This window comes from Stenella coeruleoalba, assembly GCF_951394435.1.
Source record: "Stenella coeruleoalba genome assembly, chromosome: 6".
In the NCBI taxonomy this organism is placed as follows: Eukaryota; Metazoa; Chordata; class Mammalia; order Artiodactyla; family Delphinidae; genus Stenella; species Stenella coeruleoalba.
In genome coordinates, this window is record NC_137151.1 from 116,194,873 (window position 1) to 116,207,285 (window position 12,413).

General features: G+C 43.3%; 1 protein-coding gene across 1 annotated transcript; it reads right to left on the reverse strand.

Annotated features, from left to right (window-relative positions):
- Nucleotides 1-1,027: 1,027 nt before the first annotated feature.
- Nucleotides 1,028-9,982, reverse strand: LOC307187846 (large ribosomal subunit protein uL22-like; the record flags this gene model as incomplete). The annotated part of the gene is made up of 2 exons (XM_079924370.1): nucleotides 1,028-3,389; nucleotides 9,940-9,982. 2 exons carry the CDS (start codon nucleotides 9,980-9,982, stop codon nucleotides 2,788-2,790), a joined length of 645 nt encoding a protein of 214 aa, XP_079780496.1. The 3' UTR covers nucleotides 1,028-2,787.
- Between the last annotated feature and the right edge of the window lie 2,431 nt (nucleotides 9,983-12,413).

Consider the following 12,413-nt stretch of genomic DNA (forward strand, 5'->3'; position numbering starts at 1 on the left):
ATATAGTATTTTGAAATGGCTACGAGTTTCAAGTCTAACAAAACCATACTTGGGCCCCATCTCTTCCATTTCCTAGCTATGCTACCTGGACATTTGACTTCTCTGTGCCTCAATTTCCTCACCTGAAAATAGGGATAATAATAGTGCCTACCTCACAGGGTTGTTGTGAGGATTAAATAAGATGATTAATATGGATTATTTAGTGTCTTGCCCAGCACTCAGTAAATGTAATTACAACTAATCATCGTCATCGTCATCATCTAATCAAATTGTCATTGGATTAACTTTTTTCATTGGAAGTCTAATAAGCTGGGCTTGGCTAAGCTGAAAGCATAATGTCACCCCTTAGGAAGGTACAGCCTCTCTCTTGTGCCAAAATAAAGTTAGCCTCTTAAAAGGAAGATGTTTCTGATGAAGGATAGGAATGATTTGTCAGTTGAAGAGTAGTATCTTTTTTCAATCAAATAGAAGATATTTTTTAAATGTGCACATGGCAGGGCGGCAAAGCCACTAGATTTCTCCAAAAATTTGGTGATCCGTTTAATTGAGACATAGTTCCTAGAAATTTACACATGTGGTCCACCAGAACCTTCAACTAAACAAATCAGGTAAGTGAAAATATTCATTTGTGTTACACTAAAACATCTGCCAGATTGGTACGCTAACTGGATTAAGTTTATAATTAGAGGACTATCTGGAATACACTTTCTCTTCACTCAGTATGAAGGAATCTAAAAATAAAAGTTGTTTCCCCAAACACATTCAAAAATCCATTCTTGTAGGTCGTTTGTACATCTCGACCAGTCAATAAGAAAACTTATGTTAAACCGAGCTGTTCTGAAGAACCTCAGGAGGACATTAAGCTGGAGCAGACCTCATTTCTGAATCACAGTCTACATCCCTAAGAGACTCAGCTCTGATCTCAAGAGTTTCATGAAAGAAAACATTGCTACAAAGCCAGTGAACTCCAAACTTGAGCAAGATTTTGGCCGTGTGGCCAGAAAATTCAGTACAATTCTGGTTAACATACCCAACATTTTTACCAATGGTCTTCTTGGTGGGAACAATTGATTTTCAGCTCAGTCAGGTCTTTTGGAAACTGAACCACAGGAATAGCACAGCTGCTGAGTAAATCAGATACATCCTGTGGTTTGCACTTCAAAGGTAGCCACAGATTCTTAAGGTATGATTCATAGTCATCAAAATCTATGAATCTCCTCTGAAATTGTTCTTTCACTACCACTAAATAGCTGTGTAATTCTTCAAATCTGTGACCCCATTGAAGTCAAGGAAATTTGGCAGGAGACTATGAATGCAATAGGAAATGAGTAGAGTTGTCACCTACTTAGGCCACTTGGCCTGTTAAAACCTGCATTTACTTGAACAAGAATAAGAAGGAAGCCAGGGCTCATGCTTTCTTAAACCCTTAGGGGGTCCATGGAATACCTAATTAAACAAATATTCAAAGCCTAGTGTCTTATGTCATTCAGGAGTCTATGTTAAAATTTGAAGGTTCTACCAAACTACTAAACTCTATTCTATATACATATGTCAGCTTTGAGAGTGTAGGAGCTAAGCTATATCAGAAAAATGCTAGGCAGAAGAAACCTATTAACTTCAGCAGCAGAAATATCCTATTAATTCTTTGTTCCAAAACAGGGAGTTACAAAATGCTCAGAGAGTCCATATCAGTAATTGTACTCCAGGTATAAAGTGATAACTGTATCCATTAGTTTCTACTATATAACAAACCACTCCAGAACTTAGCAGCTTAAAACAATGGCCATTTATTTAGGTCATATTTCTGCAGGTCGGTAACTGGGGCTGTGATCAGTGATCCACTCGGTGGCTCTTCTGGTCTCAGTTGGGATCGTTAATGCATTTATGGTTGGCTACTAGGCCAGATGAGCTAGACTAGTCTAGAATGGTCTCAATGGAAATGACTTATCTCTATTCCACATAATCTCTTGTCCTCCAACAGGCTAGCCTGGGCTTGTTCATAAATGATCCGGCCAGGGTTCTGAGAGTATGGAAATACGCAAGACCTCCTGGAGCCTGAGCTCAGAACTATCACTGATACCTGCACTGCACTTCGTTGCCAAAGCAAATTACTAGCCCACCCTAGACTCAAGTAGTGGGGAAATAAACCCCACTTATCGATGCGAAGAGTTTCAAAGTCAAATCACAAGCATGAAAAACTGGCCATTTTTGCAATCTACCCACAACCTCTCACATGTGTGTTCCTTAATTCCAGAGCCACTAAACCCAACAGGAGAGGGGTAAGTGGCAGCATGGGCTGAGGAAAGCATCCCTACGTGGCATCAGTCAGAGCTCAGCAGCAAGGATGCCTGATGCTCCTCCACGGCAACCCCTCCCACCTTTTGGTACTCCTGAGACAGGGGACAGTCACTTTAACATGAGTAGCAGACAACAAGGCAGCTGCCCCAAGTAATTATGTACACAGTACAGCTCAACTTTGTGTTTCTGGGCAAAAAAGAATGGAAGTGGAGGTTTGAAGGAAAGCACAGGTGGAATGCCCAGCACTGCGAAAGCCAGAGGAAAAGCCCAGGAATCCTGAGAAATGAGGATTAGAGGCCCTCCAGGGAACCGGGATTTTCTTTCATGCTTGGTATCACCTGAAACTACTGTGACAGTTAATTTTATATGTCAAATTAACTGGACCACAGGGTACCCAGATATGTGATCAAACATTGTTCTGGGTGTTTCTATGAGGGTGGTTTTGGATAAGTTTAACTTTTTTTTTTTTTTTTTTACTTTTATTTGCATTTATTTTTTGCAGCATTTATTCCCGGGCATAAGTTTTTGTTTCTTCAATTTCTTCTGGGATATCTTTTTCTTCTGGGCAACCTCCTCTTCTGGTTTAGGAACAATCTGTTCTTTTTCAGTAAGGATCATCTCAGTGTGGCACAGAGAGCTCATGTATGAGTTAATCCGACCATGAGCTCTGTAAGTCCTGCGCTGCATCTTGGGGGTTTTGTTCACCTGGATACGCTCAATGACCAGAGAATCTACATCTAAGCCCTTAAGTTCAGCATTACTCTCTGCATTTTTGAGCATGTGCAGTAAAAATTCAGCACTCTTTTTGGGCCACCGACCCTGCGTCCAGCCCCACTGTTTGGCCTGGGCACACCTACCAACTCCACCATTGTAGCGACGGAACGGCACACACGGCTTCTTTAAAGTGACATCCTTCAGATACTTGGTGGCTTTTCGGATGTGCCTACCCTTAATGGCCTGGGCAGTTTCACGAGTGTTCTTAAAGTGAACACGAAGATTTGAACCTCTCGACTTGCATGACGGTTTATGTACTAAACGCTGCCCGCAGCTGCTCAGAGAGTAGTTGTTTTCATGATGAATCCAAAGGTGTCCTAAGAAATGCCATCATCGCAGCCATCCTTCTATCCACTGTTTCTTCCCTTGTGGAACTACCAGTGACTACAGCAGTGCTGACACTAGACTAGTGACACGGACATCATTCCTTTTACCCTCTCAGGCCCTTAACATTTAAACCGATAGGCTGAGTATAGTAGATTGCCCTCCCTAATGTGGGCTGCATCTAATAAGTTGAAGGCCTAAATAGAGCAAAAGGCTGACCCTTCCCCAAATTCCTCCTTTGAGTCAGCACATGTATTTTTCTCCTGCCTTGGAATTCAAACTAAAACACCAGCTCTCCCTGGCTCTTAAGCCTGCTGGCCTTTGGAACTAGACTATGTCTCTCCTGGGTATCCCGCTTGCTAACTGCAGATCTTGGGACTCCATAATCATATGAACCAATTCCTTAAAATATATCATATACTATATGATATGATTATATGAAATATATATGTAGGGTTTTTTTCTATTTCTGTGAAGACTCTGACTAATGCACTACTTAATGGGATACTGTGCCAGGCACAAGGACAAAGTACTCGATGCATGGCAGAGGTAAACGGTCCATCCCCAGGCATGCCATCCCTTGATTTTTGTTTCAGCATCACCAAACAATTCTAGTCATCGAGGGAAGAACAGAAACCTTAAACTGATAAAACCCTGGTGTCATCAGTGTCACAGTCTCATTACCGTCGATTGTTGCTGCAGTTGTCACTTTTTATTTGGTTTGGCTGCTTTTGCTTTGTTTTGTTTTCACCCGAGATGATGAAGCAGCTCACATTCTAGCATGAATCATGTGCCCACTCCATCTATCAGCAAACATGCCCTATGTGGGCAATATCTCTGGGAACCTTCCAGAAATCCAATCCACAAGAGCTAGTGTGCAGAGAAGCTCTATCCTTGGAACCCGACAGCAGATATGCTAGTAGAAATTCGTGTTGACCAATCTCTTTCCTAGTCTGCTCAAGCTTCCCTCACAGTGACCAGAAGGTATGCACAGATGCCAGAGAAACACATTAGTGGAGAAATACATTTCAGTGGTGGACTTCGGCTTTTTATGGGGACGGCTTTGCGATGTTTCAGCTTCGCTCGGCTGAACTACAGACCGCAGAATTCCCTTTCTGGTCTGTTCTGGTTAGCGTGGACTACAAAGGCTACCCTCTCTCCTGGGAGTTAGAGAAGGGAGGGAAGCAGAAGCCGAGTGGTAGCACATGCACACCTTCTCCCAGTGAGTCAGTCAGGCACCGGTATTACTTACTAGGTCCTGCTGTGAAAGAAGTTTGCAGATGAAATTAAGGTCCCTAATCAGCTGACTGTAAGTTAAACAATAGGGAGACCATCCCAGCAGGCCTGACTTAAACATTTGGAAGCCCTTTAAAAGAGGGATGAGCCTTTCCCTTCCCCCGTCCCCACCCTCTGAGTTCAGAGACTCCAAGTTTCAGTTCATGCTTCTGGGATTCTGAACGCTCATCATCTTCCCTTCTTGACTGCCTACCCCACAGACTCCTGGCTTCCGTGGTCTATCCCCGTAATTGCATAAACCAATCCCTTGTGATAACCTCTGATTGAACCCTGACACACAGTTATCATCAGAAAACAAGAAGAATATATTCAAGTTTACCATTTGGATTTTCCACAAAGAGATGAGGGGCTACAAAGTAGCCTGTGGGGAAAGCACAGACTCAGGTACCAAAGGACCTGGACCTTCTCCCTGCATCTCCCTTCACCAGCCAAGCAAGAGGGGCAGCTAATTCTCCTAAGCTCGTTGAGCACTGTTTCTGTATCTGCAAAACAGTGTTAATACTAAGTCAAGCCTACCTATTTCACAGGGCTGTTTTGAAACATCAAAGGAGAAAATGTATATGGAAACACTTTGTAGCCTGCCAAACAAATGAGAGATGTTTAGTTTTAAAACCACCTAGCCTAACATTTTTAATTAAGGGAGGCAGAGAGTGAAAGACTAAAGATTTACGACATGCCTACTGTGTACAGGAAATGTGACTACTGCCCCGTGCTATCCTCTTGACCTTCCTGTGAGGCAGGTAGTATGTGCCCCACATCAGAGATGAGGAAATGCAGGTGCAGAGAGGTTGACCAGCTTGCCTGGACCACAAGATAGATCTGCAGTCCAGTGTGAAACTGGTTTTATGACACCAAAGTGCAGGCTCTGTCTGTAACACCAGGATCGCCTCCTTTACAAAACAAAAGATGATCGTTTCCTGTGATACTGTGAAATACATTCTACCTGAAGGAAGACTTTTCGAGACATACTTTCAGTATATCCACTATTCTTTGGGACCTCCTAACTTTAACTGAGGAGCAAACAGAATCCATTTTCATTAGTGTAGACGTTGTTTCATCTGATAGGCTCTGTGTCACAACACTGGAGACATCAATAAAAGAGAAAACCTCTTCTGCTTCTTTGCCAACCAGCAAATGTTCTTTCCTTAATTTACAATAAAACGATGACTGCAGAATAATGAAAATAAAACTTCACTATTTACTTATTTTGATGGCTCCAGTCTTTTCACTGTTGTGGCCCCTCGCGTTGCGGGGCACAGGCTCCGGACGCGCAGGCTCAGCGGCCATGGCTCACGGGCCCAGCCGCTCCGCAGCATGTGGGATCTTCCCGGACCAGGGCACAAACCCGCGTCCCCTGCATCGGCAGGCGGACTCTCAACCACTGCACCACCAGGGAAGCCCCCAGTCTTTACTAAATACTCAGAAAGAACATTTCCCTCTGTTTGCGCCCACAGGGAAATGACTGTGGTTGGAGGTTAAAGTTATTCAACAAAGAAAAAGACAATTTTGTAAATGTACCTTTTCCTCAAAAATGTAAAGCAGCCAGGGTAATTCGCCCGTTAGGCATTTTCTGAGAGTTAATGATCAATTATGTGAAAAGTCCTTGGGACTGTTAGTTAGTAAAATGGTGAGGAAGGGCCTTCCACGGGGCACTCGCGATTTGGAGACATTTGATACGCACTGATGGAACCCAAAATAAGCCAAATATATATTCATAGTAGATCAAGCTTATTTCAGATCAGTGCATTACATGTAAAGTTAATTCCACTCAAATTAACTTTCAAAATATAGGAAGGAGAAAAAAACCACAGCATTTATTAAATACTCACCAAATATTATGCTTGGCATTTTGAATCATTTTGCTCTTAATTCTCACAAGATTTTCCCTTAGTATTTATTAACCTCACTTTAATGATGAGAAACTGACAGTCTGAGGGGTGACAGCCACAGCTGGTGAGAGCAGAGCTAGGGTTCATCTCCAGTTCAAGCCAAGGGACTCGCAATTTCTATTTTTTGCAATTCCGTAGCCTCTAGTTTAAATGAGCACAGTTTATTTTTATAATTTTAAAAAGAGTTCTATTTCTATAAATAAATTAAAGGCGTCAACCTTACCACCTTGACTCAAAACCAAAATAGAACCCCATGTACAAAAATTCAATCAATGCTCTTTAAGTCTTTGTGAAGCTAATTAATCACTTTAAGTCTTTGTGCAGCTAATTAATTAATGGTTTAAATTCTCATTACTTCTTAGATAGGGGCTGGAGAGTGTTGGTTCTTTCTTATTTCAGGGGCTTCTCCTAGTGCAATCCCCGAGGGCGGGGATCATGTCTTACCTGTTTATTCTACATTGGATATTACACTTGGAGCTTAGCACACGGAGGGTGACAGCAGATTAGTGAACGCTCGACAATTATTTGTGACGGAACGCAATCTCATATAAGTCCAGTGCTTTAAAATTTACCGCCACTTTCACTAATCCCATTGCCTGTGATTACCATGACAACCCTGCATGTGAGTTGGGGCTGATGATTCTTAGCCCCACTTTATGGATAAGGAAACTGAAACTCAAAATAAGTTGAGTAATCTGCTCAGTCACAGAGCTACTAATGTCACCTGTTGGGTTTGACCACAGCCAGATTTCTTGAGTACAATGACCAAAGTTTTGTACCACTAAAGATACTCCATCGTTAAGAAATATCAATTTTTGTTAATGTTTGAAAAATTATGTCTCTTATTTAAGTAAAACACGGAAATGAACAGACCCAGATGATTCCAATCTACCAGTTACAGCTTGAGGTCACAAGCTTATTTGAAGTGTTTATATGTGGTCTTATCACACTGACCATCTTATAAACCAGACCAGCCGTTACCAACCATGATATTGGGTCACCACGGTACTGAGGGGTCTAAGAGCAATACCTGAGGACAGACAGCTCCTAAGGGAGCTGCCATTACGTACAGGAAGGTGAGTCCTGAGCAGTGTCAGTGGCAAAACAACAGTGGGGAACCAATGACCTACAATGAATATCAAAGGGCCAAAGCAAACAAACAAAGGCCAGAACTATAAAGATCGGGTCTATTTGGTTAGCTATGTATTGACACAGTCACTTTTGAGATTTTTATATTTAGGTTATAAATTGGATAATTTTTAAGAAAAACTGTTATGTGCTTGTATAACATTAGGTTTGGAGAACTACATCCACAGCAGAAGTAAAGCAAGCCAAAAACTAAATGTGTGACTGTGTGTGTGTGTGTGTGTGTGTGTGTCTGTGTGTGTTATGATATGAAGTTAATTGAAATTAAAATGTTTTAAGGGATTTATCTGCAGTTGAGCTCTCCCAATGTGTGAAAAGCAACACATTTTATTCTCAATTATCCACGGTCTTATTTACTCTCCACAAATACTTGAGGGGCATGACTAAGCCGAGTTATGCATTAGTCAACACTCTTCAGCAGTATCTCTTGAACTTTTTTACCTCAGTCTAATCCCTGGTCATAGCCTCCGGGAAATTCAACACTACGTAGAAAGGGCCTTTTGCTTTATGGTCATATATAGAAGAACCTATCACCCAAAAGTCATGGGATATGTTGCTGACTCAACCTAAAGAAGGATTTCAGGTTGGGTCAGCAACATAGCCCAGGAGCAGAGGCCGCCAAAGCTTCCCCTTACGGCCGGGTCACAGCAAGTTTACAGAGGAGACTAGATGGATACCTGTGATGCCTGCTGGAACGCACTCCAAAACCAACATCTATAAAAAGAAACATCTCTTCAATCTCCCCTTCCAATCAGCAAACCCGTGTGTTTTCCTAGCAGGAAATAGAGAAGAAACCACGTTTCCTCCTCCCTCTGGCTTCTCTTGGGAAAAAATCCAACTTCCAAATATTCAGGGAGATTCTTAAGAGTCAAGTATGTTCACTTGGCAACGTAAACACCTCTTTAAGTGCTCCTACAAGTGGGAAATGGGGGTATAATTGTCCCTGGTTTCCAGGAACTGGTGGTGTTACCTCTGAATCAGGTTGCAAACAGATAGTCTGTTCTTAACCTGAGCACCATTTTGAGACCACCAGGTAATGTTACACCTAAATGGAGGTATTTTGCATATATCTACATCCCCAGCTCCCCTACACCAGCCTGGGGGTTAAAATATCATCACAAGACAGCAGTGGTTGTGTTTCCTTGACTGTCACCTCCTCTGACGTTACCTTCAACCCCCCTCAAAGTCCTGCCCCCCCATTAGTATGAGCACCCCAGGGATGACCTCCTGTGTACCATGGAAAAGCTTCTCTGCCCACCTCAGGGTGACCATCTTTTACCAGCTCTCCATGAGGCCTCTGTTACCACATCACTCGCCTGCTCTGGCCTCACTACAAAAATCTGCCCTCTCTGACGAAGCATATGTTCTCTGCATTATTCTCAAAGCTGTTGGTTAGTCCCCAGCTACCCATTGTTTCTCCCAGCCCCCAGCCCCACCTCCCCAGGCAGCGGCACTGGTCAGTTTAGGAGTCCATGGGTATATGAGATCATGTAGGCTGGCAGGTCCAAAATCGGCAGGGCAAGCCCATCAGCTTATAGACCCAGGGAAGAGTTTATGTTGCAGGTCAAGTCCAAAGGTAGTGTGCTGCCAGGATACCCTCTTTGGGGAAAAGGTCAGTCTTTCTTCTCTTAAGATCTTCAGCTGATTGGATGAGGCCCACCCACATTATGGAAGGTAATGTGCTTTACTCAAAAGCTACTGATTTAAATATTAACCTCATCTAAAAAATGCCTTCACAGAAACATCTAGGATAAAATTTGACCAGCTATCTGGGTACCATGGCCCAGCCAGTAGACACATAAAATCATAATGCCCTCTTCCTCTTTTGTTTCATACCCTGGTGGCTCTCCTTGGTGTTCCACCTTCCTTTTTGTTCTCAAACTCCCAGGATACATGTAGCAACGTCTAGAGACATCTTTGGCTGTCACAACTGAGGGGGAGGTGAGGGGCGGACTAATGGCATCTAGTGGGTGGAGGCCAGGGATGCTGCGAAACATCTTGCAATGCATGGGACAGCCTCCAACAACAGAGAATTTTCCGGTCCCGAATGACAATAATAGCACTGCGGTTGAGAAACTCTGCTCTAAATGACCAGTTCACTTCCTGTCTCGCTAACCCTGTTCATTATGCTTCAGTCACTCTGGTCTCCTTTCAGGTTACAGAACAAGCCAATTCCTTCCCTCCTCGGGGCCTTTGCAACTGTTCTTCCCACCGTCAGAAACACCCTGCTCCTCGCATGGCTGCCTCCTTGCCATCTTTCGGGTTTAACCAAAACACCCTGCCCCCACAAGCCCCTGATGCCCCTCCACTCCATTAATCTGATGATGTCCTCATCACCAGCTGGCACTGTTTGGTTTACCTGGTTCAGCGATGGTCTTAGCACCTTGAATCCAGCTGGGATGGGTACCTATCGCTATATCCCAGGGACACGTGACCCGACTGGCACAAAATAAGCGCTCAACAAATACTTGTTGGATCAAGGAAGGAAGGAATGTCTTAGACATTTTTAGTGAGTGCAATTCTCTCCCCATGTTTTTGGTTTCACGTCCACCACCAGGTCAGATGTGTTATAAGATCCGTCTCCATGGCAATTGCTTCCATAGACTGACCCTGCCCCCAGGACACACAGTCACTTTCCATCGAATCTAGAATGTGAGCCCAGATCTTTTCTCAAGGGCATCCCTCTCCCTGGACACAACTTAGTCCCTCATGACAAGATGTCTGAGTGCTGCACTATTAGTTTTCCTAATATGCAAAGACATCCACTTAGATTCAGAGTAGGATCCCTGTAGGTGGAATCTAAAAAAAATGATACAGATGAACCTATTTACAGAACAGAAATAGACTCACAGACATAGAAAACAAATTTATGGTTACCGAAGGGGAAGGAGGGGAGAGATAAATTAGAAATGTGGGATTAATAGATACACACTACTATATATAAAATAGATAATTAACAAGGACCTACTGTTTAGCACAGGGAACTATTTTCAATATCTTGTAATAACCTATAATGGAAAAGAATCTGAAAAAGAATATATATATATTTGTATAACTGAATCACTTTGCTACACACCTGAAACACTGTAAATCAACTATACATCAACAGAAATAAATAAATAAATACAAAGTAAGACACCTAATATAGAAAAAATACCTGATCAGGGTGCTTAAGAAGGACTTGCCCCTAGAAGGGATTAGCATGAGAAAAATTAGCAGGCATAATTAACAATTCCTTTTAAAACACAACCAACTGTACTATTTGTGACCACAGATCCCTCCTCATAGAAATAAAGATCACCTAGCCAGGACCAGCTAGGTCTGCACCTCAAACCTACTTAGCCTGGTACTTCTTTTCCCCTTTCCCCCTTCTGTCACAGTCTGACATGTTCTTATGGAGGCAACTAAGACCTTATGGATGCCTCCAAAATGACTCAGCATGTGGTTATTACTGTTTGTCTTTGTCCTTTGCCATTTTTCCTGTAAATCCTTATAAATGCCATTTCTCACTGCCTTGCCCCCTTGCGGGAATTCTACATGCTCCTGGAAATGCTTGCTTTGCTTCTGCATTTTCTTACTAGATCCCTCTGTTCTCAGTTCCACCCATGTGGCCTCTGCACGTGGCTGCCAGCCACTGAACTGACCTAACTCTGCCATTTCTTAATCTGCACTCAATGCCCTTCCTGATTAAATATCTATCAAGTGGGCAGGGTAATTATTTCCCTCATCATACCCACTGTTTAGGAAGAGAGCTCCAGATCTATAAGACAGGACAATGAGGGGGACCATCAACAAGGGAAATAGCTCTGGTCCTGGGACTTCCTTGCTTGCTTCTTTCAAAACAACCCTGCCCAAGTGTGGGACGGATTGGGAAGTAGTCTGCCTCTTCAGGTGCAGAATCAGTGGAAGAGCTGCCTGCGTCTTCCTTCTTCGCTGCATGGAGGTGACCCATCCCCTCTGGCTCCACCACATCCCAGCTCTCGTTTAGAACACCAGCACAGTTGAAGGCAGTGCCAAGGATGAGTGCCAGCAGCCCACGATCCCCACGATGCTTGTAAAGATGAGGGAGCAGAAGGGCCCTCTGCAGTGTCACTCAATCCACATAGGAAAGAATAGGAACTGTCCAGCTTACTCTCTTATCATCTTATTACCAAATTATCTCAGAGTTGAGAAAAAGCAGTAGAAATCACCTAACCCAACTCTCACATTGTCCCGAGGAGGCAACCAAGGCCTGGAATAGGTGAGTGGCATGCCCAGGGCTGCACACTTCAGTTATGGTAAAGCCAAGCCTAGAATCCGATGCTGGTGTATCATCCCGTAACAACGGCCATGCCATCTTTTTTTTTTTTTTCTGTCCCATATCCCTTCACTTTATAAACTATTTGGTTCCTTTCCATGTGTTTCTGGTGGAGATCAAGCATCTCCGCCTTGCCCCCCATCCTGTCCCCTGGAAATTCTCATTAGTCCAGTGTGTTTGCCAAATAACTCGAGTAGAGATAATGAGAATTCTTTTCAAGGATTGATGGGGGCGGGGAGGGTAAGCTGTGACAAAGTGAGAGAGTGGCATGAACATATATACACTACCAGACGTAAAATAGCTAGCTAGTGGGAAGCAGCCACATAGCACAGGGAGATCAGGTCGGTGCTTTGTGACCACCTAGTGGGGTGGGATAGGGAGGGTGGGAG